This window comes from Terrapene carolina, unplaced genomic scaffold (assembly GCF_002925995.2).
Source record: "Terrapene carolina triunguis isolate 2854851 unplaced genomic scaffold, T_m_triunguis-2.0 Scaffold96, whole genome shotgun sequence".
NCBI lineage: Eukaryota > Metazoa > Chordata > Testudines > Emydidae > Terrapene > Terrapene triunguis.
Window position 1 is genome coordinate 42,060,133 of NW_020664447.1, and position 27,248 is coordinate 42,087,380.

The 27,248-nt window shown below is 43.4% G+C and overlaps 2 protein-coding genes across 2 annotated transcripts in view; one reads left to right on the plus strand and one right to left on the minus strand.

The window, feature by feature from the left end:
• CHP1 (calcineurin like EF-hand protein 1) overlaps positions 1-4,801 on the minus strand; it is a 35,216-nt gene extending 30,415 nt beyond the window's left edge. The window contains exon 1 of the mRNA XM_024201755.3: positions 4,559-4,801. Within this exon, the coding sequence (XP_024057523.1) occupies positions 4,559-4,625 (67 nt within the window). The 5' untranslated portion in view covers positions 4,626-4,801. The remainder of the gene's footprint in view (positions 1-4,558) is intronic.
• A 1,236-nt stretch (positions 4,802-6,037) lies between these two features.
• The window catches only part of EXD1 (exonuclease 3'-5' domain containing 1), a 32,479-nt gene continuing 11,268 nt past the window's right edge, over positions 6,038-27,248 (plus strand). The window contains exons 1-9 of the mRNA XM_029911414.1: positions 6,038-6,288; positions 7,359-7,427; positions 9,700-9,757; positions 14,079-14,209; positions 16,299-16,366; positions 22,080-22,166; positions 23,266-23,370; positions 23,488-23,568; positions 26,587-26,730. Of these exons, the coding sequence (XP_029767274.1) occupies positions 6,156-6,288; positions 7,359-7,427; positions 9,700-9,757; positions 14,079-14,209; positions 16,299-16,366; positions 22,080-22,166; positions 23,266-23,370; positions 23,488-23,568; positions 26,587-26,730 (876 nt within the window). The 5' untranslated portion in view covers positions 6,038-6,155. The remainder of the gene's footprint in view (positions 6,289-7,358; positions 7,428-9,699; positions 9,758-14,078; positions 14,210-16,298; positions 16,367-22,079; positions 22,167-23,265; positions 23,371-23,487; positions 23,569-26,586; positions 26,731-27,248) is intronic.

A 27,248-nucleotide genomic window follows, 5' to 3' on the forward strand; every position in this document is an offset into this window, starting at 1 on the left:
CAAAAGCTAATATGGAGTATTGTGTAGCTAAATTAACACTATCAGCTGTGGCTTTGCATTGCCTGTAAGGGGTCCACTTTCAGTGGTGGGAAAGACACCCACAATTGAGAGAACTCCACAGGCAAGTATCTACCAATAGACAATGTTTAAACCAAATTCACTTACTTCTTCCTAGCCAACAGAAACTGGAGAAAATACAGTTTAGTAAAATAGAGACAGACAAGTATAGAGTCCTCAGAGTAATAAATAGTGTTACCATTTCTCAAGCTGGACATTTAGTCACAACATGCTGTTCTGCTTTAGCTGGGTTCACTTTAAGAACTATTTAGCAGAGGAAGTATCAGCAGCACCAAGCTTTTAAGCGTTGGTGGATGTTACAGAACCTTCAGAATGACCCATATTCACAGCAATACGAACAGTGGTTTTTCCATCAAACTTTGTTCCGGGTACTTTATGATTGTTTTTTAACTGCCCTTTACTTGTGTAGACATTTACACAGGTGGAAAGCGAGAGGAAGGTGCTAACCAAATGGTGGAATTTTCCATCCAGTGTGCAGACTACACAAGGTAGAGCAGAATTAAGCTCCTAGTCTATAATTAAAAACCAGAAAAATGAAAGATTACTAAAGTGAGAAAAAATGTAATAGCCTGTGACAGTCCATATAGACATGAATCAATGTAAATTAATCTCACTGACAGCACAGTTTTGTTTTATAAATCCTTAAACAAAAATTAAATCCTAAAAATAGACATTAACATTTTAACTTAGACCACAAAAACCAGAATCTGAAATTTAAGTTGCAAACCACAAATATAAGTCTCACACTAAAAAAGTTAAATGAAGCGTTTAAGGGTAAGCAGGGCAGGAACTCTCCTAGCACCGGTTCTGTCACTTAAACAGTCAGTCTCTACACATATTCTAAATGTTTATAAACCAAGCCCATTGCTCAGTAATGATTCTCCAATATTAGCTGAAATATTAACAACAGTATAATGCACCAAGTGTCAGGGGCCTGTCAGAGAATCATTCCCAAATATTTGCTGGTGGTACTGGGACTAGCTAACATTCGGAATATCTAGAGACTGACAATTTAAGTTAAACCTTTGCTTGCTTTTAAGTTTTGCTCTTTTTAGTGAGAGATGTGTGAATACACATGCAATGATCCGCTGGACAGCGCAAATTCCGTCTGACATTGTGCAGGGCGCTGCATGATAAGCTGGTAGTAAAGAAAAATGGCAGTTGATGAATCCAACGAGCATGGAAACAGTCTATGTGCTCAATCTACTTGCGACAGTGTACCCCATAAGGGTTTATGGAAATATATATGACATAACTGGAATATGGTTTATGCTACATATGCCATGTAACATATCTCTGTAAAGGTTATGATCTATTGAATCTATTCATTCTATTTGTATGCATGTGTCATTGTTGTATTTGAAGTTATGAATATTGGCTGTGTACTTGCTTAATTTCTAAGTAGCCTTAGTAAAGCTTTTGGTCAGCTTCTTGAGAAAGGAATGTGCAAATTAAGTGCCCGATCAAGAAACACTTAAAGAACAATGAATCTTGGAAGGTTCCAATCCACATAAGAAATCTACCTGAGGATGTTCAGGGTAGCATGTAAGCAATGGCTGCTGCCTGTAAAAACGGAGTCATGCATGGACATGCGACTTGCCCATGTGACTCCAAAACTCCATTTTGGAGCTGGACTTTGCATAGGAGAGAGGAGGGGGTCTCCACCAACAAGAGAAAGTCTATTTAAGCCCGTGGGAGACCCCTCCATTTTGTCTTCAGCTGACTAAAGAGATAGCCTCTCCACCCCCAAGGATACCTGAAAGAAACTGGAACAAAGGACAGTAACTACAGGGGGTGTGAGTGATTGCTGGACCCAGACTAGAAGGAGACTAGTCTGTAAAAGGAAGCTTACTGGAACTTCTCAGAGGGTGAGATTTTATCTGTATTCAGTTTTATTACTGTATTAGGCATAGGCTTGCGTGTTTTATTTTATTTTGCTTGGTAATTCACTTTGTTCTGTCTGTCACTACTTGGAACCACTTAAATCCTACTTTCTGTATTTAATAAAATCACTTTTTACTTATTAATACCTGGGGGGCCAAACAGCTGTGCATCTCTATCAGTGTTATAGAGAGTGAACAATTTAGGAGGGTAAATTTAGAAGGAGCTTTATACAGGGTAAAACGGATTTATTTCGGGTTTGGACACCATTGGGAGTTGAACATCCGAGTGTTAAAGACAGAAACACTACTTAAGTTGCTTTCAGTTAAGTCTGCAGCTTTGAGGCATGTGGTTCAGACCCTGGGTCTGTGCTGGAGCAGACTGGCATGTCTGGCTCAACAAGACAAGGTGCGGGAGTCCCAAGCTGGCAGGGAAAGCAGGGGCAGAAATAGTCTTGGCACATCTGTTGGCAGCCCCAAGAGGATTTCTGTGATCCAACCCGTCACACTACTTGTGTCAGGAATATGTCTGTGATGGAAATGCATCTTTCTGGAAGATACTGGGAGAGAGACCATACCCTCATAGAGGCAAAAACAAGAGGTAGGGAAACGTTTAATTTGGAAAGATCTTAGTTCTCTGCAGGGGCTTAGCAGCAAGACGATACCTTGAAAAAGACAAATGAAATCCTGGAAGTCAAAAATGTGATTTCTTAATTCTAGGGAAGGTGGCTGCAGTGAATGATTGAAGTTCTCAGAGCTGCAACCATCATGTCTAGTCCACAAAACACCCAATTTTACCAAGACAGTTTCATTTACTAATACATGGACGATTAGTGACACCACTCGTATTTTGCCCAGATTCTGTATTTATGGAAAGGCAATGGTTCACAACTAGAGGATGAGGTAGGTTATACAGAGCAGTTTTACTACAACAGTTCTTAAAATGGTCCATCTGAATTCATAGTACAAGGATTTGCAAACTTTTCTGTTGTTGACTACATCTTCAAGTCTAATGGATCACCTCCCTCGCATACATGGTACTTTCAACCTCCCTCTTATTTGCAATCGTAACATTCCTAATGCAACTATGCAATCACTTCAATGGCAAAGTAATACTAGGAAGCCATTTACTGTATTTTTAGCCTTTTTAAAGAAGTTTAGTAGCTGGAAACAATGAAAACCAGAAACATGCAATAAGCCAGCTCTCCAATGACTACCAGAAATTACCCCATCAATTTATATTTTGGTAAATACAAAAGTAGATTGACTGCTGTCTTCTCCCTTTGCATCTCAGGCAATGCAAAAGCAAAAACTATCTGCATCTTCTAATGTCCACAGTAACAGCTCCTGTGCTTCCTCCCTGCCACCCTATAGCACTGTTGCAGGGGACAGTGAGTGTTGTATTCCTGATATTCGCTCAATAGCAATAGGCCACTGGGGACACCTGCCTTAGGTTGGTGCAGTCCCTATTCAGCACTTACATGTTAGCTGAGCTACAGCAGAGAATCAGAGATTTGTACCCAGCTCCCTGACAGTCTCTGCTTTCTATTATGCCATGCAGATCTCTGCCACAGCAGAGAATCTGTCTTGCTCGTTTAGGCCTACCAGGTTAGGAACTCTGCTAGCACTAGGAGTTAAACAATGGCTGGTACTAGCACAGTTTTACCTATGAGGCAGGTAGGATCTTTGCAGACAAAAGGAAGCTTCTCAGCAAAGGCAACGGATTTTGACAAGAAGTGCTGCAGTGCTTCCACCCTGCGTGTTCCTCCTTTACAAACACCAAATAATGGGGGCGGTGGGGTGCAGGTCGCGGGTGTAAAGATCTCTGATCCCCTACAGCAAAACCCCATAATCCTATAGTGATGGTCGGCCTCTTTTGCTGGGATCGCATCCCCCATCATGACGGGTTCACACAGGCCGGTGAGTCACATCCCTCTTCCCCCCCGGGAGAGTCATTCCCAGGACAGAGGGAATAACCAGGGCGGGAAGGGGCCTGGTCATGCAGAGAGCACCTGTCACAGGCGGGCGAGCGGTCCCCGCCTGGCAGGAGCGGGAAGGTATCGAGCCCCCGGCGGCCCGGCCAAGGGAAGACAAGGGGCTAGCAGCATGCCTGAGTGGGGGACTGTCTTCCCCGGCACCCAGAAGCTGCTGTGCCCAGTCGGGGAGAGCCAGAGGCGATGAGGCAATCTCCGCACTGCCGCTGGGAACAAGCCTCCAGCCCGGCTAGGGTGACCAGATATCCCGATTTTATAGGGACAGTCCCGATACTTGAGGCTTTTTCTTATATAGGTTTATATTACCCCCCCCCCCGTCCCGATTTTTCACAGTTGCGGTCTGGTAAGCCCGGCAGACGGGCCCGCACTACGATCGCAGCATGGAAGCGGTGCTCAGGCTCTCAATGGCCCCGACCCCCGGGCCTGGGCTCAGGTGACCACCAGCCCGAGCCTTCGCCGGCGCCGCAGCGCCCCCGCTGCTTCACCAGCGCCACCTCCTGCAGCTCCACCAACCGCGTCGCCCCGCCTGCCGGCCAGAGACCGGCCGCCCGCTCCCGTCCCCCCAGCCCGCGCCCGCAAAGCCCCGGCCGGCAGCCCGCTACTCACAGCCCGTCTCCTTCTTGATCTCCTCGATCTCCTCGTCCCGCAGCAGCGAGGATGCTCGCGAGCCCATCTCCGGCCGCCGCCTCTGGCCGCAGGGGAGCGGGGCAGTGACAGCCGCGACGCTGCGGACCGCACAGAGAATGGGGGAAAAGGCAACGGCGACCTCGGCCAATCAGCGGGTCCCGGACGCTGCGGCTGGACGCCTGTGAGGAGAAGGGGGGTCAGAGAGACCTGCGCTTCCTCTTATCAACCCCGGCCGCGGGGGGTGGAGCACCCCTCCCGCCCCACGCTGTAACCCCGCCCCGCAGCTCCTCGCCTCTCACAGAGGAGAGCTCATCAGCGCCTGCGCGGAGCGGCTCCTGTCTTCCCTCCCGCTAACGGTCACACTTAGGACTGTTTAACGTCATCACGAGAGGCCCTAAAAGCGCGGCCCACGGAAACTACTACTCCCAGCATTCAGCGTTGCGCGTGGCACTGATTACTCACCTCAAGGTGCCGCATTGTACTCTGGGAGTTATAGTCCCCAACACGGCTCTGATGCCAAGCTAGGAGCAGGGAGTTTGTATGTTCTAAGGTGCCCGCCGCCCTGCCCGCGCTATCTACCAGCGAGTCGCTCCGTGCGGGTCCGGAGGACTTGGTAGTGGGGAGGGAACTTAGGAGCTGCTCCTGTGGGGTCCGGGCCCCTGGTGTGATTCCTTGCCCCATGCAGTGACCTTAGTGGTGACCTATTTACCCCCAGGGCTGTCTCTGGGTTCCCCCTGCCCCGCGGGCCCCAGGGCGATCCCTTCCTGGCTGCCCTGCACCTGCGTGCGGGCTGAGGGGCTCCCGACACGCGCTGTCACTCCAACTGGGTGAGCTGCGGCTCGAGGTCACGCCCAAGGGCGGTGTTGAGGTCACAAAAGCAGCCCCAGCGTGGGGCGAGTTAGTGCGCTGCACAATAGGGAGGGAGCACTGGCTGGCAGAGAGGAGGATTTGATTTGGCAAACCATTAGAGATGTTCGTAAAGGTTGGGAACCGCTGCCGAGCTGGTTGGTCCCTGTATAACTGCTCTGCACCTAACAGTGCACGGTATTTACTTTTTAGTCAATGGGTCTGCTTAATCTTAGTGTTAACAGTTCCCATTTAGGAGAGAAACTCGTGATCTGTTCAGCAAAATTTCTGGGATTGTTATACTTTTCTACAGTAATAATAATTTCAATCCTGTAGTGTGCAAAGGGTCTTCAGATTTTGACATTTATGCTCCATTTGACAGGGAAGCATACAGTGCTGGCTTTTAGAGCTAAATGTAATGTATTTTATTACCATTGCCCCATGTATGCAGTTGTTCGACAAATGTGGTGCCTGTATGTGTATAGGTATATGAAATATTATATGCTGGGGTGCTTTCCTCCTCAATCTACAGCTTTATTCTAGTGGATGCTGAGTGTCACAGCTGGAGGGCATTAATATGATTCTGGCTCTATCTTTTCATTTTTCTTCTTGGATTATCCTGCAGAGGTCCTAAGAAAGCAAATCTTTTAACAGAGGAGTTCCCCTTTTCATTTCCTACTCTGCTTTGAGAACCAGACTATTTGGGGAGCTAGTTTGGGGATATACCAGCATGGATCCAAGCAACGATTACCAGTTCCTCAATGAGATTCTGGGAAAAGCAGTGAAAATCACCTTGAAATGTGGCATCTTCCAGGGAATATTGCAGCATGTGGATTCCAGCAGAAGTATCGTTCTGAGCAGAGGTTTAACTCTTGTTCTGTACTTGTCACCTAAATTAATGTAGTTCTTCAAATGCTGGGGGGGGAGGGGGAGTTCATGAAGGTGTATTTACATATTCTAGATTGGATAGGGTAGGGGCTCATTGGCATGCTATATCATATGTTGGAAGGGTGTGTGGGTTGAAACTTCATATCCCATATTGGAAAGAGAACATTGTTTCCCACATGAGGAAGAATAGATTCATGTGATAGATGTACAATTTTTGATGTGCCAGGACTGAATGGAGTGTTTGTTCCATACCATTCTCTGGTCTTTTCTGAGACTATTTAGACTGAGTAGATGGAGGGCATTGCTTGCCCAAATTCTGAATGTAGTGAACAAATCTGAGATTCTGTTTATTTTAAAAGATATCTGAGATTTTAAGTGAAATAGAGGCATAATCTACCTTCAGGATTTATCTTGAACAAGTTAAATCTGCATGTAGTCTTTATTTCTAGAGAGTAGGAACAGGAGAGGGTTCTGATGTACTTATGCCTTGCTCAGCAATAATTATGTGTAACTGGAATCTGTGCCACTCAGATTACTTAATAGCTGACTTTCACTGATAATTCCAGAATAATTAATCTTCAACCATTCAGAAACTAAATAGAAGTAGGCTGCTCAGTCTTTCATGCAGACTGCACCTACTGCTGATTGTACCAGGCACAGACTAACCTTCCATTGATTTCAGAGGGGCGTTGTTGTACTCATGCAATGAAAAACAAGCAGCAGAAGAGTGAACACTCTTACTTAATGTAACATTACAAAGGAAATGGGCCCAGCTGTGCTCTCAGCTTTGGGATTGCAAAAGAATAACTGAGTCCAGAATTTGCCCCGTAGTGTCCACCAGACATTTGCATACAACACGCTCATTGTTTTTTGTATCAGTTTTACTCAATACAGTCATTTGAAATTGTTTTTTTGCTTTTGCCAATTGTCATTAGCGAGGACAGTTCTCTGGCCTTATTTGGTGTGTAATCAGTTCTTACCTTTACTTTTATTGCAGAGCTCAATGTTTCTGATTATTTATCTACCTAACATTTAATTATTTCAGTGAAGAACTTGGAAACAGGCAGAAGCATGGCAGGTGTGAAGATGTTTTTTGGTTATGAAATTGTGAATGGTGAGAACTTTCTTTGTTCTGCAAGGGTGAGGTTCATGGGTACTATCACATGTTTAGCACTTTTGTTTTTCTTTTCTAATGATGGGCCCTATTCAGGCCTTCTTATTTGGATAAAAGTCCCATTTTAGTCGTCGAGAGTTTCGGCTGAGTAACTCCTAAGTAAGGAGAGGAAAGATGCCTAGGGGTAAGGGCCCTAGTCTAGGACTTGGGAGATCTGAATTCAAGTCCCTGCTGTGACGAGCAAGTCGCTAACCTCTCTATGCCTCAGTTTCCCCATCTGTAAAATGGGGATAATAGTACTACTTTTCCTCAAAGGGATGTTGTGAGGATAGATGCATTAAACATTGTGATGTGCTCAGATGCTACAGTAATCAGAGAGGGCCATGTAAGTATCTTAGGCTTTGTCTACACTAGCACTTTTGTCTGCAAAACTTTTGTATGTGAAAAAAACAAAATTGAAAAAGATTCAGTGAGAAGTCTCTTGATTAGATTTTCACTTTCCCCTGGAGTGTTTAAGCCAATAATAGAATTGTGTTAAAAATGAAACTGATTATAACAAATGAAACTGACTATAATAAAACTTTATAATCCAAGTGTTAAGTAAATAAAAACTGAAAACATTTTAAAGGGACTCATTAAGACATAATAATTTGAACAGCACATGAGAACTCTCTCTTCAATATTTCATTAAACTGTGCATTCTGTAAAACACACAAAATAGCTGATGTTTTCCTGTCTTTCAAAAATTTAATAGTAGATGTTATAATGAGGTCTCTTATTACTGTGATTTAAAGGGACACTGTCAACTTAAAAATCATTCTTCTGTCTGAAAATGTACTTAAAATAATAGATAAAACCTAAGATTACTATAGCTGAGAGGTCGGGGGAAAATATTTCCTGTTCCTCTTTCCCTGCTCCCCCACAGCTTATTTACTTTGTGCATATAACAGCACTTAGCATATCATCAATTTTGTTCTTTTCCCTATATAATGAGTCAGTTTCCCAATTTGTTTGTTTTGGGACTGTCACATAGCAATATAGGTGAGAAGAACATTAAAAAAAAATAGGAAAATTTGATTATGCAACGATAAAATCAGCAGGGAAGTAGTATCCAAAACTGCAAGAATTATAAAATGGGGATAGTAGTACTTGATCATCAATCTCAAAGGGCATTGTTAGGATTAGTTAATGTTTATAGAGTTCTTGAACATATAAAGTGCTATATGGGGCTGATCCAAAGCCCGTTACAGTCAATGTAAAGATGGCCATTGCTTCAAACTGTGGATCAGATTCTTTAATTTAAACTACTTTAACGCTTTTTAAAAAAAATTGACAATATTTCAAGTTGATGGTCTCCCCTTAAGTATTTTTATAAAGTATGCTACATTACATTGGTTAGTATGCAGTGCCACATTATACTGATTAATATGCTCTGAAGTACTATCTGAATTAATTAAAACTAGGCAAATTAAATGATCAAAGTACGTTTTCAGATTTATTAGCCTTGTGTTCATGTCTTGTTCACTTCATTAATTCATGGAAACACCTTGTGGAAAGGCTGTGTTGGGGTGATCACTATTGCCTCTGCTTGTCTTCTTCCCCAGATCCAAAAAGACAGGAGTCCGAGCACTCCATTCTCAGACAGAAGAATTTTACTGATGAAACAAACTGTGGAGTCAAACTGTCAGAACTTTATTTTGAAGCCACTCCCACAGATCAATAACTCATGTGCAGTATGCTACTCCTGAGGCCTTTTTAAAGCTTCATTGGGGATAGCCATTGTGAATTTTTTAGAAATGTCCCTAGTGTAGACCGGCCTAACTGTTTCTGTGTACTGCTGACACTCTCAGTTTTGCACTGGGGGCAAGGAGATGGAAGGCAGCTCTGAGGGATCTATGTACTATACATCCTTGCCTCCTCCTTTGGTTTATCACATTTACAACAAAATTTAATCTGTAAACTGTGGTGGTGCAATATTGGCCTTATGCAGGGCCATATAGGTTTCAGTAGAGATGCTGTAGCATCAGTTGGTTCAACTTAAATGCCACTGGTGTAAAATATTTCTCCTGCATGCTGTTGCCTGTGATATCTGATCTATGATTACTTTTTACAATGAATGCCCCTTTTTTCACTATGCCCTGCCATGACTGTGTTCCAAACTGGTCAATACTAGTTCTGGCTCCTCTTCAACTTCTTGGGGATTAAATGTAGTTCCTAGTCAAAGAGTTGCTGATGTTAGAGCTGTAACAGAAGTTGTTGTTTTTTATTACAGTGGAACTGCTGGAGGAACTGGAACAAGATGCAGCAAGAGGAGCTGCAACTCCCATCAGGTATGTTGGAAGGGACTTATCTTTCATGACTGGAAAAAGAGTGTACCTATTAGAATAGCCAACAAATGGATGGAAAATCTTATGAGTGTAAGGTTAAGTGACACCAAGATTGTGTTGAACTGTTCTAAGAGGGAGTGGGTAAGGAGATGTCTGGGGTGCTTCCATTACTGAAAAGACTCTTCTAAGATTTTCCTCCTTCCTCCACCAATGAATAATTTGTTTGGTTTGTTTTATAATGAACTTGTGGTTTCCAGGGAATATTTCTCACAAAAAAACCTTCATCCGTGGCCAAACAGTTGTACAGGGGAAGCTACATTTCAAACCTTATCAAATGTAGGTGTATGTGACATCTGGAAGCTGGCACAGGTGTGGATTTGTACTTAAAACTCTTTCATTTCTACTCAGAGTTGCATCTCCAACACAAATTGTGTTAGGTTACTTGGTTTTCAAGTACTTCCCAAGACCATATTTGAAACTATTTAATTTCCCTCATAAGGGAAATGGGGATTGACTGGCTTTTGCTAACCGCTCCCTTAAACTGGAGTTTGCAAGGCGAATACCACTCTGTTTAGCAGCAATCTTTTACATGTACAAAAAGTCTAACTTAGTCTTTTAACAAAACTTATTCCTGTATTCATCAATCCTTTAAATAGAAGCTTTTTGATAAATGATCCTTTATGTCTTTAGGGGCTTGTCTTCTCACTTGTACTGCTTTAATTATACTGGTGTAGAAACAGATATTGTTCAAGAGATATAACCTTCTAGTGTGGATGCAGTTATAATGGTGTAACAGCACTTACAGCGATATAGCTTATAAACACTATGAATTGTACTGATGTAAGTGTTTTGGTATAAAAGCATACTCCACCAAGGTAGTTAAATCCTTAAAACTGTGTAGATCAATCCTAAGCCAGGTGCTTCAGTATTCCTTGAAAATATGGGTAAGATCTGATGAGAAACAGTCATAGATCCATAGATTCTAGGACTGGAAGGGACCTCGAGAGGTCATCGAGTCCAGTCCCCTGCCCGCATGGCAGGACCAAATACTGTCTAGACCATCCCTGATCCCATTCAATTACATCATGTAATGGCAGACAGCTAAAAAGTGACAAGTTTTTAAAGTGCTTTTATACAAATGCTGGAAGTCTAAATAATAAGATGGGTGAACTAAAGTGCTTCATATTAAATGAGGATATTGATATAATAGGCATCACAGAAACTTGGTGGAATGAGAATAATCAATGGGACATAGTAATACCAGAGTACAAAATATATTGGAAGGACAGAACAGGTCGTGCTGGTGGGGGAGTGGCACTCTATGTGAAAGAAAGTAGAATCTAATGAAGTAAAAATCTTAAATGAACCAAACTGTACCATAGAACCTCTATGTATAGTAATTCCATGCTCTAATAATAAAAATAAAGCAGTAGGGATACATTACCGACAACTTGACCGTGATGGTGATAGTGACTGTGAAATGCTCAGGGAGATTAGAGAGGCTATAAAAATAAAAAACTCAACTATCCCCATATTGACTGGGTACATGTCACCTCAGAATGGGATGCAGAGATAAAGTTTCTTGACACCTTAAATGACTGTTTCTTGGAGCAGCTAGTCCTGGAACCCACAAGAGGAGAGGCAATCTGGTCCAAGAGGTGAATATAGCTGGACTGTTTGATAATAGTGACCATAATATAATTAAATTTAACATCCCTGTGGCGTGGAAAACACCACAGCAGCCCAACACTGTAGCATTTAATTTCAGAAAGGGAGACTACACAAAAATAAGAAAGTTAGTTAAACAGAAATTAAAAGGTGCGGTGCCAAAAGTGACATCCCTGCAAGCTGCATGGAAACTTTTTAAAGACACCACAATAGACGTGCAACTTAAATGTATATCCTAAATTTAAAAAAAACAGTAAGCGAATGAAAAAAGTGCCACTGTGGCTATACAATGAAGTAAAAGAAGCAGAGAGAGACAAAAAGGCATCCCTTAAAAAGTGGAAGTTAAATCTTAGTGAGGAAAATAGAAAGGAGCATAAACTCTGGCAAATGAAGTGTAAAATATAACTAGGAAGGCCAAAAAAAAATTTGAAGTACAGTTAGCCAAACACTCAAAAAGTAATAGCAAAAAAAAAACTGTTAAGTACATCAGAAGCAGGAAGCCTGCTAAACAACCAGTGAGGCCACTGGATGATCAGGATGCTAAAGGAGCACTCGAGGATGATAAGGCCATTGCGGAGAAACTAAATGAATTCTTTGCATCAGTCTTCATGGCTGAGGATGTGAGGGAGATTCCCAAACCTGAGCCATTCTTTTTAGGTGACAAATCTGAGGAACTGTCGCAGATTGAGGTCATTAGAGGAGGGTTGGAACAAATTAATAAACTAAACAGTAAAAAGTCACTAGGACCAGATGGTATTCACCCAAGAGTTCTGAAGGAACCCAAATGTGAAATTGCAGAACTACTAACTGTAGTTTGTAACCTATCATTTAAATCGGCTTCTGTATCTAATGACTGGAGGATAGCTAATGTGACACTAGTTTTTAAAAAGGGCTCCAGAGGTGATCCCAGCAATTACAGGGTGGGCAACCTGGTTGAAACTATAGTAAAGAACAAAATTGTCAGACACATAGATAAACATAATTTGTTGGGGGAAGAGTTTTTTGTAAAGGGAAATCGTGCCTCACCAATCTACTAGAATTCTTTGAGGGTGTCAACAAGCATGTGGACAAGGGGGATCCAGTGGATATAGTGTACTTAGATTTTCAGAAAGCCTTTGACAAGGTCCCTCACCAAAGGCTCCTAAGTAAAGTAAGCTGTCATGGGATAAGAGGGAAGGTCGGATCAGTAGCTCTTTAAAAGATAGGAAACAAAGGGTAGGAATAAATGGTCAGTTTTCAGAATGGAGAGAGGTAAATAGTGATGTCCCCCAGGGGTCTGTACTGGGACCAGTCCTATTCAACCTATTCATAAATGATCAGGAAAAAGGGGTAAACAGTGAGGTGGCAAAATTTGAAGATGATACAAAACTACTCAAGATAGTGAAGTCCCAAGCAGACTGTGAAGGGTTACGAAAGGATCTCACAAAATTGGGTGACTGGCCAACAAAATGGTAGATGAAATTCAATGTTGATAAATGCAAAGTAATGCACATTGGAAAACATAATCCCACCTATCCATATAAAATGAGGTCTAAGTTAGCTGTTACCACTCAAGAAAGAGATCTTGGAGTCATTGTGGATAGTTCTCTGAAAACACCCACTCAATGTGCAGTGGCAGTCAAAAAAGCGAACAGAATGTTGGGAATCATTAAGAAAGGGATAGATAATAAGACCGAAAATATCATATTGCCTCTATATAAATCCATGGTACGCCCACATCTTGAATACTGCATTCAGATGTGGTCGCCCCATCTCAAAAAAGATATATTGGAATTGGAAAAGGTTCAGAAAAGGGAACCAAAAAGGATTAGGCGTATGGAATGGCTTCCATATGAGGCGAGATTAATAAGACTGGGACTTTTCAGCTTGAAAAAGAGTTGACTAAGGGGGGATATGATTGAGGTCTATAAAATCATGACTGGTGTGGAGAAAGTAAATAAGGAAGTGTTATTTACTTCTTCTCATAACACAAGAACTAGGGGTCATCAAATGAAATGAATAGGCAGCAGGTTTAAAACAAACAAAAGGAAGTATTTTTTCACACAATGCACAGTCAGTCTGTGGAACTCTTTGCCAGAGGGTGTTGTGAAGGCCAAGACTATAACAGGGTTCAAAATAGAACTAGGTAAGTTCATGGAGGATAGATCTGTCAATGGCTATTAGCCAGGATGGGCCGGGATGGTGTCCCTAGCCTCTGTTTGCCAGAAGCTAGGAATGGACGACAGGGGATGGATCACTTAATGATTACCTGTTCTGTTCATTCCATAGGCGCCAACTTCTCCTGGCGCCGGTGGGTGCTCGGGCCCCCCCACCCCAGCCCCACCCCAACACCACCTCTGCCCTGCCCCCATTTCGACCCGTTCCCCAAAGTCCCCACCCCAACTCTGCCCTGTCCCTGCCCCTTTTGGACCCCTTCCCCAAATCCCGGCCCCGCCTCTTCCCCGCCTCCTCCCCTGAGCGCACCACGTTCCCGCTCCTCCCTCCCACAGCTTGTTACAACATGTGGGGCAGCTCACCACATGTCTGTATGTATGTGTAGGATACTGGATGAAAGTCAAACAATGCCTTAGAACATATTATCAAGTTTATGTTGTATGTCCCAATGTGTGTTCACTGCAGCACTGTACGTGATATCTTACACTGTTTTCTTGTGCAGGGACAGTCTAGTTACTGGAGGAACTGGAATGGACAGGGGAGAACCAGCAGAGCACAGCCCACAGAGTTCTACTTGCATTTCCCCAGAGAGCCGGTTCACCACCCTGAGTAACTTAAAATATACCCTGGCAGGTAACTGTGGTATTAGGAATGCAAGTTCAGTCTTTCTGCAAGCCAAACACTTAGTATGTGACACTAGCTCCTTTCCCAGGTTCTATATCCTTTTCACACTCTATATACAAAATGGATCCAAAATAACTAAATAGTTTTTTTTTTTAATTCTCACCTTTAGTTATTTTAGGGCAAATGTGTGTGTGGACTCCTATATTTTGGAATAAGAGTGCCTGTCTCTTAAGTCAAATTGAAATAAGGCACTCTTGTTCCAAAATATGGCAGTCCATACACAGACTTGCTCTGAAATAACTAACTGTGAATTAAAACCGATTTAGTTATTTCATTTCCATTTTGTGTGTAGCCAAGCCCTTATTCATGAAGCAGCTTGAAACCTTAAACAGAAGTGCAAGTTTACATCAGAATGGTACAAGCTCCTTGGCTTGTCATAAACGGAAAACAAGAAGATGGCACTGGAGCTGCTATTAAAATACTCTCCAATTTGTCCTGGCTAATGAGGAGGAAAAAGTTCTCTCCATAATAAATGCATTTTAGTACTTGTGCCTTCAAGAGGCTCTTTGAATAAACTTCATTAAATGGGCTCCAATTATCTCGTAGATCAGTTAACACTAAAGCCTAATGATGCCAATTTAAATGTCAACTTTGCTGACTATTTCACTGTTGATTGTTTCAGCATCAACATGCAGCCATTCTGGGACTGTGGCCCTGTAGTCTCTCCCTCCTCACCTTTTGAACTCAAGTGGTTCACAACACCTTTTCCTCCCACGTTCAACTGCAGGCTCATAAGGAGCAATATGAAAATATACAATATATATTATATAAAAGGAAATCTTAGTTGTCACATTATACATTTTTCATAACACTTATACTATGGATTTCTCCCAGCTGTAAAATGACTCTTTCACAAAGCAGCACAACTACTCTTGCACAGAAGTCAAAGTATTTCATGCAATAAGCTATACATCTTGTGAGTGTGTTAATCTGATGTTTCATTATTTTGTGGTGTCAACTAAAAACTTAAGCCTGATTGGCCATTGATGATCAGCACGAGGCTGGTTATTATACTTGGAGAATACTTGCAGTGCGTTGGTGTTCAAGTAGAGCAGCTCCTGCTTTGTGTGCAAGTGGTTCCAGATTCAAAATCTGGCTAATGTCTTGCAAGGGGTTCAGATACCATGGCACTACAAGAATCTTCTATTCTGTTCGGTATTGGAAGTACAGTTACAACAACCCAGGAAGTGGAAGAATGGAGCAAAGTTTGAACATGATGACTTGCAAAGTATTTTTTAAAGTGAGGCTTATGTTCTTTTTCAGTTCTTTAAGACGGACAAAAATACTGAAAGGAAGGGTTTTTTTAATTTCCTGCATTTAAAAAAAAAAATTAGAAATGTCAGGATTGTGTCAAGTCCAGTCTTTCCTAGCTTTGCTAGAAGATCTTCAGGGGGTGTCAGAGATGTGTGTTGTGAGCTCTCACACCTTAACTGAAAGAAAAGGGAGTGCTCAATCTTTTCAAACAGAGCCTTTCTCTAGGTGTTTGTTAAGCATTATTGTTAACTAGGTATTAACAAAAACAAAAATATCAGAATTTTAAGACTGGCTAAAAATCCCTTTCTCTCTTGATTGCTTAATTTTCACTCTCTTGTGATGTCATCACTTAGTAGTTCTGCCCTCATTATAACATGTTCCAGGTTGGACAGAAGCTGAATTTTTAATGTTAAAAAATCTTTTTACAAAACTTTTCCTGCCTCCTCTCTATTTCATAACAGAAACTAAAATGGGCACCTACCTATTTTTTTTACATTTAAAGATTACTTTTAAAACTCATTAGTGGTTTCTGTTTCACATTGAGATCAAAATCCTGGAGGCTGGAGTTGCTGCTGACAATCATTCTACGTTTGCTGGGCATAGTTGCAGCAAACTTGGTTTGGAAATGCAGTAATGTACTTGGACTTTTTTGTTTTGGAGGAAAGGGAAGGTGGGACTGTGTACAGCTATCGTAAAAAATGGGACTTGAGTGTGGGTATGAAATATACATCCACTGTGATTACTGATGCAGGAGAAATCTCTAATGTTGTGTTTTTCATTGCAGAGGAGGAAGAAGAGGAAAATATGGAGTACATAGTCATTGATCAATTCCAGCAGAAATTTGGTCCCGCTGTGAGTAATAACAATGATAACATTCAGGCTATGTCTACATTACAAAGTTAAATCAACTTAAGTTACATCAACAATCATCCACCGCTGTAATTCTACTGCTTTTGCAGTCCACATAACACTCATTATGATGGCGGAGCGCGTCCACAGTTGGCGCTCTTGCATCGACAGACAGAGCAGTGCACCATGGGTAGATATCCCACTGTGCAACTTGCCACCATCTGCCACTGGGTGTTCTGGGAAGGGTTTGCAGTGCCTTGTGGGGGGCGGGGGTTCACCGTCCCATGATGCAGTTTTCTCCATCCCGTTATTCCATGGGCTTCCAACTACATTTTGCGCGGCTTTTCAACAGCCACTGTAAACTGCGTGCCTGCCATCTCTGTCTCAAAGCATGGATCCTACACTGCTCTCCAGTATTGTGATGAGTGTTATGAACACAGCATTTCATTAGCTGTGAATTTGATGATGACTCCTGCTCTATGTCATGGAAAGAAACAATTCAAGATTGCTTTTGGCATTCACGGAGCAACTGCACATGGTGGACCATTGGTTCTGTGCGCAGGAAACAAGCACTGAGTGGTGGGATTGCATCATGATGCGTATATGGGGTGATGAGCAGTGGCTGCAGAATTTTTGGATGCACAAAGCCACCTACCTGGAACTATGTGTGGAGCTCGCCCCTGCCTTTTGGCGCAAGAACACCAAAATGAGAGCTGCCCTAACAGTGGAGAAACAAGTGGTGATCGCTGTGTGGAAGCTGGCAACTCTGGACTGCTACTGCTCAGTCACAAATCAGTTTGGAGTTGGGAAGTCCACTGTGGGGGTTGTAGTGATTCAAGTGTACAGAGCCCTTAATTGCCTCCTGTTACGAAGGACTGTGAATGGGAAATAGTGGATGGCTTTGCAGCAATGGGATTCCCAAACTGCAGCAGGACGATAGATGGCACACACATCCCCATTTTGGCGCCAGACCACCTTGTGATGGAGTACATCCACAGAAAGGGCTACTTTTCTATGGTATTACAATCTCTGGTGGATCACTGGGGTCGTTTCACCGACATCAAGGCGGAATGGTCAGGGAAGGAGCATCGAGATGGATTGTCAGTCTGCTGATTTTGAGCAGCCAGATACTAAGGCTATTACTTAGTACTAAGGATACTAAGAGGGATTCAACGAGGGGGCTATTCAAATCAGAGAAGCTTTGAAGGAACATTGCCATTGGGTATGAATTTCAGCAGCAATCACTGTTTGTAGGAGACAAATGAAAATTCCATATCTTTCTATAAGTACATTTTTTTTTATTCAACAGCAATACAAACATTTATTTGTTCTGCATGGGATATGAAAATGAAGAGCACATTTTCAAATGAGGTGCTCACAGTTGGGTATATGTCCAGCTGTCATTGTGATACATATCCTTCGGGGCGGAGTGCATGAGGTATTGAGATGGCCCACGAACATACGAGGAGTGTGTGTGGGGAGGGCATGGAAGGCAGTTCTCTATGGGCTGCAGGGGGAGGCAAACATGCATTTGTTCCATCTGCAGTTCAGTCAGAGACCTCAGAATGTCTGTTTGGTCCTGTAGCAGCTGTATCATCTGCTCCTGTCCTTGTTTCCTCTCTTGGCTATCCATATGCATTTTCTCACTGATATACTCTCTGCTCAGAATCCGAAGTATCTGAGGATTGCTGCACTTCCCGGAACATGTCTTCCTTATTCCTCCTGTTTCATTTCCTTATCTGACAGAGCCACTCAGCCGGTGTGCAGAAAGAGACCGTCAAGGGCACATCTGCAGAAGCTAAAGAAATAATAGGCAGAGGCACTATTGTGAGTGCATTCACAGCCTTGATTCAAACTAGTTAGAAACACCACTTTCTCACTTCCCCTTGGCAGGCACACAGCACGGCGGGAGCCCCAGCCATGGTGAGTTTGGCCCTGCGGTAGAAGGGGCAAGATGGGACTAAGGGTGGGGGGCTTCAGAAGGGAATCACTATAAGCGCCTAGGGCCACTATTCTGAATACTGGTACCATTTTCCACAGGCGGGGGTGATAGCAGCTGATATCTTGCTCCTGAGGGTAACCGAGGATGCAAGGTTGCAGCTCCTGCTTACATGTGGCTGCAGAGCAGGTCCGTATGCTGCTTGCCTATGTGCTGCTTTGTTGCCTGCAGAAATAATTGCCGATTCGTGCAGCAAAGTTTCCTATAGCGTGGGAAAAACAAAGTAGCCCTCCCAAGCAATTTTTGGCAGAGGATTGCAGAGAACCTACAAGAAAGTTTCCTAGCGATCTCTAAGGAGGATTCCTGGGACATCCTGGTGGGCATCAACAAACTTTTCCGCAGGACCCCCTCTGCCTAGGTGCATAGGGGAATGAGAAGCATATACTGTGCCTATGTTGGTTATTTAAGTCCCCCTTCTACCCTGATTAAAAAAGCAGAGCTCTACTTCTTGTCTCCCTGCAGTATCAAAGAACAAAGTATTTTCCAGAGCTCCCCTTTCTTGCATCAGGCGTGCCACAGCCGGAGTGCTGCGACTGGCTAGATCCCTCCGGAGTTAAGAGGAGGTCCTGGCTCACCATGCCACCGGACGTCCCTGTCATCTGTCCCAATCCTCCTCTAACTGCACTTCCTCTTCCACCACATCTTCCTCGGGGTTGACTCCACTGACCACTGTCTCCAGCTCCCGTAAAGCTCCTTGTAGAAGCAGCAAATCTTTAGAAATGCACCAGACCAACAAGTGGCCTCCCTTGCCTTCTGGTATGCCTGCCTCAGCTCCTTGATCTTGGCATGGCACTGCTGCGTGTCCCTATTGTGCCCCTTCTTCTCCATGCCATGAGCAATCTGCCCATAGATATCAAAGTTCCTGTGGCTGAAGTGGAGCTGTGACTGCACAGCTTCCTCTCCGCACAGACCCAGCAGATCCAACAACTCAAGTGTACTCCAGGCAGGCGCACATTTTGTTTCAGGGAGCCAGCATGGTCAGCTGGGCAAATGCTATGTGAGCTCTCCATGCTGAGCAAACAGGAAGAGGAATTTCAAAAATTCCTGGGGCTTTAAACTGGTGGTCAGAGCGGTCACAATGGGCTTTGTGGGACACCTCCTGGAGGCCACTTAGGGTGACATAAGCAACACAGTGTTTACACTGACACTGCGTCAGTCTAACTACATCCCCATAAGCCCTATACCTGTTGCCGAGGTGGTTTTATTATGTCGGCGTAGCAGGGGAGTTAAATCAGTGGGAGGAACATTGTAGTGTGTATACCTCCACAGGTAGGTCCATGTAAGCTGCCTTATGTTGACTTAACTGTGTAGTATAAACATGGCCTTAGAGAGGTGATCTGTGACCCTGTCTTAGTCCAATAGCCAGTAGATTTTGCTATGCAAGATCTTGAGCAGTTCTCCATGAGATCTTGTTCTGGAGTACACTTTACAGCTTGTGTTCCCTAACTCCTATGGAGATGTGGTAACCACTGTTTGTCTGAGCAAAGTGGCAATGACCTCTGTGATGACCACCAATGACTTCTTACACCAGCATAACAATGATGTGGAAAGGTGTGTGCACATGTATCAAATGTGGTGGGGTTCTGTGCATGTTGGGGTTTGTAATCTTTGTGAAGTCTATCAAATATGGAGGTCTATGTCTATTTTTTGTGTGTGTGATTTATATAAATTGTGTATAGCAGTTGTTCAAGGGGCCATGTGTGTATGGGGGTCTATCAATTGTTGGGGGTCAGAATTAAATTGATGTGTTTTGTAGGAATTAAAATTAAATGGCCTGTGTTGTGGGGAGCATCAGAATTACTTGGTGCTGGGTGACAGAATCAGTTGTCGGTCTTTTCAGTGGTGTGTGTGGCTTTTGCAAGTTACCCTCACTTTCTTCTTCTTTTTTTTTTTTTTTTTCCCCCCTCTTTCCCCCCCTCTGGAAACTGGCTTTGCTGCTCTAGATCAGTGGTTCTTAAAGCCGGTCTGCCGCTTGTTCAGGGAAAGCCCCTGGTGGGCCGGGCCGGTTTGTTTACTTGCCGCGTCCACAGGTTTGGCCGATTGCGACTCCCACTGGCTGCGGTTTGCCGCTCCAGGCCAATGGGGGCTGCGGGAAGGGCGGCCAGCACATCCCCCGGCCCGCGCTGCTTCCCACAGCCTCCATTGGCCTGGAGCGGCAAACCACGGCCAGTGGGAGCCGCGACCGGCTGAACCTGCGGACGCGGCGTGTAAACAAACCGGTCCGGCCTGCCAGGGGCTTTCCCTGAACAAGTGGCAGACTGGCTTTGAGAACCACTGCTCTAGATTCAACAGCAGGCTTAAGTAGCTTGTGGTGAGTGGGTTCTGTCATAGCATAGCTTGTGGTGAGAGGGTTCTGTCATAGCACCCTTTGAACTAATGGCAGATTCATGATTAAAATCCTTATTTGGGGGAAATGATCTTGTCCCCTATATTTATGTTACACAAACAGTTATTGTTTTTACATGGCAGTAGGACCTGCGAGGGCCCCATTGTGCTAGGCCTTGTACACACAAATAGCAAAAAGATTATCTCTGCCCCAGAGAGCTAATCTAAGCATTGTTTGAAAAGGAAGATGAGATTTTTTTTTTCTAAAAAATTATAATGTTGGCCTTTGCTGCTGTGAATGGCCTGTGCTCTGAGACTTGCTTTATTATAAGAATACTATAATGGTCCAGACCCTTTTCCTTCAGTGCCCCAACTGTGCCTCTCTTCAGTTTCTTTTTGTGATTTTTAGTACTGCAAAAGATATTGAGAGAACTTGACAGTGGTTAGGCTGCTGGTGTACTGAGACCACTGCCAGTCATGCTGACCAATATTGTGTCATTGTTTCCTTGTACTCCACCATCTGTTTGTCTGAATCCATTTTGCCTTATACTTAAATTGTAAGCTCTTTGAGGCAGGGACCATCTTTTTTTGTTCAGTTTTTGTACAGCACCTAGCACAGTGGGGTCTTGGCCAGGAGTGGGCTCCTAGGTGCTACAACAATATAAATAAATAATATGTACAGCTTTAGAGGATGAACTCCTTTTAATCCATGGGCACTGGGTATCAAAGGCCGGGGGAGGCTGAGCCTCCCCAAACAGCCTTGCGTGGCCCGGTCACATTCCACCCCCAGGTCCTCTCCTGCTTCCCGGCACTCTGCGGCTCTTCCCCTGTGGCCGTGACCCTGGGCTGAGGCTGGCCTGTGGCAAGGGACTCTGGGCAGCTGGATCCGGTGCTCACAACGCCTGCCCCACATTCTGGAGGGGACGATCTGGGTTCTGGCAGGGGAAGGCGGGCGGTAGGGATGGGCCGGGGGCTAACCTCACTGAGCCTGTGGCTCACCCACCACTTTTAATCCATGGAAACAGGTAAAGTACAGGGAGCAAGCTTATCCATACTATCTCAACAATATGCCTCAAACCTCCTCTAGTGATGAAAGGGTTGTTCATTATCTATGCTCCATACAGTCCTTGAGCTCTCTGCTAAGACTATCAATGACGGCACTGATTATAGTATATGTTGTGCTTCATATGGCTGTCTTCCAGTAATTGGACTGAAACCTCCAGTGTATGTCTCACAGGCCACTGAAGACCTGTCAGATGCTAATTACTTTTGGTCACTAATGACTTCTGTTGAATTTGAACCAAAGACTGAGAGGTGAAAGACTCCCTGTTTTTATGACCAGTCTCCCAAGCCATCCAATTCCTATATTCCTTTCCTTCTTGTTCTCACTAGATGCTGCACATCAAAAAACAGAGTGTTTTTGGTGTGGCAGCAGAGGGTGTTAATCTGTGTCGTCATGGAAGACTCTGCTGGCTTCAGGTAAGGGGCAGTTAAAGAAAGAGAGAATGTGTTTTTCAAGATGTTCCACTATTAAGAAGGCATAATCAGGGGGGAAAACTTGGGCTAGGTCTACACTTAAAAAAATATACCTGTATAACCCACATAATTAAGCTGGAGAAAGACATTTTATAGAAGCGATTATACCGATATAAAGTGTTTCATATCAGTATTACTTATTTTACTTTGCTGAACTAGAATAAGCTATACCAATATAAGCAATTTGATATAACTGCATCTACACTAGGAGGGTTTTGCTGCTTTAACTATGCTGGCATAAAAGCAGCAAAACTCTTATGTGTAGACAAGGCCTTGATGATAATTGATCTTGAAACAGGTCAGAATATGGGAAGATTAGCTTAAAAGTGTGAGTCCAGAGATGTTTAGATTCATGATAGTATATCATGAACCTTATCTAAATTAAAAGTTGCATTGGTTTAACTTTCAAGGTTTAAAAAACAATTTATTTAAATGTGTCCGAAGCCTGTGTGGATGCTCCTAATTCAATTTTAAATCTGGTTTATGTAAAATTAAGTGTCCACACAGGGTTTGAATGAGTTTCATTAAATTGGTTTAAAATAAGCCAGGGCAACTTAGAATATAAGCAAGGCCAAGTCTTGTATCAAGGTCTGGTGGAAGAGGACAGGATACAGTGTTTTCATTTTAACCCTTGCAGTGAAAGGGGAGACAATGAAAGGAAAAGTTCAGGGGGGCTGTTATTCGCTTTGTTTATATCCAGTGAAGGAAGTGAGGAAATGGAAGGTTGGTTTAATTCAAGCATTGTGGATAGGATTTCTGATATGCATGTTCTTTGCATGTCTGAAAATGCCCATTATGTAACTGCACACAATAAACTACTGAGTTTGATCCCTTATTGCAAGCTAGTCTGCGAGTATCTGTTTGAAAACAGCAGGGATTATCTCCAGATTAATATTCATGAAACTGTAAACCTACTGTCCTCAAGGTACTTTTTGTGAACAACATTCTTTTACAAAGCTGGGTAACAGCAGACCCTCCCCCTTCTTTTAGATCCCTCTCTGGCCTCCCCACATGCAAATAAATTGGGATTGGTTTGTTTTAGGTAGCCACGAGGAGTCGGGTTTTTTTATTTGATATTTTCCTTCTGGGGCCTCGAGTTTTCAAAAATGGACTGCAAATGGTGCTGGAAGACAAGAACATTTTGAAAGTAAGTGTTCAGAAGGGTGGCAGGGTGTATGAGAAATGGTTGAACCACATCAGTAAGAAATTGCAATTGGATATTGAATCAACAGCCATGTTCAAGCATCTTTCTTCGGTTCTTCAGGTCATCCATGACTGCCGTTCGATCTCAGACTGCCTGTCACATCAGTATGGAATCATTCTTTCCAACGTGTTTGATACACAGGTACCCTGCTGACTAGTTTGGTTTGTAACCAGAGAACAGTTTCAGCAAGAGAAAAGCTTATTGGCTTGGTGTAAGGGTTTCTTCTGACTAGGATACGAGCAGGGCCAGCTCCAGGAACCAGCGAAGGAAGCAGGTGCCTGGTGTGGCCAATAGAAAGGGGCGGCACTCCGTCTGTTATTGGGGTGGCACGTCGGGACTTCAGTGGCAGCTCAAGCGCTCCGCTTTAGTCTTCGGCGGCAATTCGGCGGCGGGTGCTTCACTCCGTCTCTTCCTCTTTGGCGGCAGCTCAATCAGGTTTTTCTTCTTTTTTTGCCACTTGGGGTGGCAAAAAAGCTGGAGCCGGCCCTGGATTTTGCTTAGAATGTATTAGCTGTCACGTTCTAACTAACACTCTCTAACACTCCAGTACAGGCAAGGCAAGCTGTATATATGTGTGAACAGATGGTCAAAGGCTTCAATTTGACCAGCCAGCATGTGCTAAAAGCATAGCTTGCCTTGTCTATATTGGACTTTTTGAATGTGTTAGTCAGAACGTGTTAGCTAGAGTTCTAAGTCCTCCCCCCACCTTTTTATCCTAGTCAAGAGAAATCTTAACCTACGAAAAAGGTGTTTTGTTTGAGCGCTGGTTTAAAAATATGTTAGGACTTAGTGTAGACAGGTTTTAACATCTTTAAAGATATGTTAGTTGATCATGATCAACCTTGGTGGGAGCTTGAGGCTTACCCCCACTTACATGGGGTCCAGATTAGCCCCTGGATAGTCAGTGTAAATCTATTTTTACTCTTTCTATCCCTGTTGTAAGTAGGGTGACCAGATGTCCCGATTTTATAGGGACAGTCCCGATTTTTGGGCCTTTCTCTTATATAGGCTCCTATTACCTCCTCACCCCCGTCCTGATTTTTCACATTTGCTGTCTGGTCACCCTAGTTGTAAGTGCAAAAACAGAGTAAATGAGTTAGGCCACATATGTCTACCTCTGGTGCAGCTCCACAAATGCTAGCAACAGTGAGAGTTATAGAGTAGACCAGGCAGCGGTAAAAGCATCTGGTTCCACAGTTGCTAGCTGTGATAGAGCTGCATCAGTACTACACATGAGGCTTGTCTTGACTACAACATTTTATTGTATTAGAACTTGATATTGAAGAAATTAATTAACCAACACTATGCCAACTATGATTCCACTCAGTATAGACAGGGACAAATTGTTGTTTGGCTAGTCATTGTGCTAAACATGACTTGTGAAAAGACATAGTCAGCATATTATAACTTGTCTCAACTCTTAAAATCGTAGTCTAGCAGGATAATTTTTCTTAGTGTATGCAAGGCTTCTCTCCTAACCCATCCCCAAACATATTTTATTTAAATGCCTTTTGGAGCAGATGGATGAACTGTTATTCAGAGTCACCACCAGCAGCCAAATATCAATCAGAATCACCAAGCCAGTGGTAGGCTTTGTTTGCACAAGCAAATTTTTGCAAAACATTTCCTTCAGTACCTACCATCAGATAACCTGCTCTAGCATGGAAGGTTTTCTGGCTCCTGCATGGTTAACTTACACATTGTTGAAAACAATTGGCAGGGCCATCTGCATAGTGAGTGCCTGGTCTAAGCAGACAAGTTGCACTGGAAGTGGGCTGTAGCCCATGAAAGCTTATGCTCAAATAAATTTGTTAGTCTCTAAGGTGCCACAAGTACTCCTGTTCTTATTTTGGTGGGAACTAATATGCTCAATACTCTCTCCCTCCCCCATTGATAGATCTCTTGACTGATTCATAATCAGTCCAACTCTGTCTTGGTGGGAGGTAAATTGGTTTAGTGGCAGAGTAGATGCATTTCCCCCCCCCCTTTCATCAGGGTTGGAAGGGACCTCAGGAGATCATCTAGTCCAACCCCCTGATCAAAGCAGGGCCAATCCCCAGACAAATTTTTATCCCAGTTCCCTATATGGCCTCCTCAAGGATTGAACTCACAACCCTGGGTTTAGCAGACCAATGCTCAAACCACTGAGCTATCCCTCCCCCCTGTATATCTAACATCCAGTATATCTAAACTGATGCAAACAGTCCTTCCACTGCTGTCTCACTGCACCAGTCACTGAAGAATCAACTTGTTTTCCTTTCTGCACTCCATTGCACTGGGGTCAATGTGCCCAGAAGTCACCACATCTTATTGCAGGCAAACCCACATAGACCTCATTTATGAGTTACTTTATAGCAAAAAAATACCAGTTCTTAGAGAGCCACAACTTTTCAGAGGAAAATTCAAAAGATGTATCAGTATGCCTCACTCAGCGGCATGGTCCCGCTGTTACTAACAGCTGTGCAGATATTAGGAACAATGAAATTATTTGTTTACAAAAAGAATCTCTAGTGTAGACATGGCCCAAGTCTGCCTGGCTTGACAAAAATATTTTATTTATCTTCTACCTGTGAGACAATTGTTGCAGTAACTACCCAATCAGGTGCTATCAGTTAAGTGATATAACATTCAATGCAGCCTATTTGTGCATAGCTATGTGTGGCTTTTTATGTACTTTTGTGAAAGTATTGATTCTATAGCTTTACTACTGTGTTATAATACCAAAGGTTATAGTTTTTGTGTATAAATTTGTTTCATCATATTTTTCCTCATTTTTTGTCAATAGTTTAATAATTTAAGAAACAACAAGTTTAGTGAGAAAGGAAGAAATCTAACAGGAACTCTCCCTAAACATATAACTGTAACATTTTAAAGGGAGTGGGTAGAAAACTGTTAGCTCTGAGATTGTACGCAGCCGAAATAAGGATTAATTTGATGGCAGCAAACTTATCTAGAGGCTGTGCAAAGAGTGGCCCAGGAGAGACAGGGATGGCGGAGCCTTGTTCATGCCGTAAGCGACATTTGAAGGCATGGGAAAGATTCCGATTTGGAAATTTTATTTTTAATTTACTCTCCAGTAACAAACTTCTATATTCTCTGCTTTTTGGGCCAACAGATGCTGGTCATGACATACTGATCCCTTTCATATTCCCTCTGCAGGTTGCTGATGTCCTGCATTTCTCCAATATAACAGGTGGGTTCCTTCCACATCGCATCAGCTCCCTACAGGAGTGCTTGATGCGACACCTCAAGATGTCCCCCAAAAAGGTGTCCTTCCTGGCGTACAGGCAGCAGGCTGTTCAAGTGAGTGGCTCAGCCAGTTCAACACCAGTCATTGTCTCTAAGGAGACAATCAAGAACTCCTTGGGGGAGGGATAGCTCAGTGGTTTGAGCATTGGCCTGCTAAACCCAGGGTTGTAAATTCAATCCTTGAGGGGGCCACTTAGGGATCTGGGGCAAAATCAGTACTTGGTCCTGCTAGTGAAGGCAGGGGACTGGACTCGATGACCTTTCAAGGTCCCTTCCAGTTCTAGGAGATGGGATATCTCCATTAATTTATTTATTTATTTATTTATTTATTTAACTGTACATTGCCCCTTTTTAAATGTTTGTCTGTCATGATTGTCGATTGGAGAAGGAGCTTGATGGTAGGAAACTCAGATTAATTGGTGCAGTTTGGGATTGTAACTGACTGAGTTTGACTCTACTTGGTATTATCCAGGCAATCTAACCACCTAGGGAGCACATTAGATGACTGGTGCCACCCATACTCAGGGTCACCAGCTAAAGGGGAGGACATGTGACCTCCCCACGTGACTCCT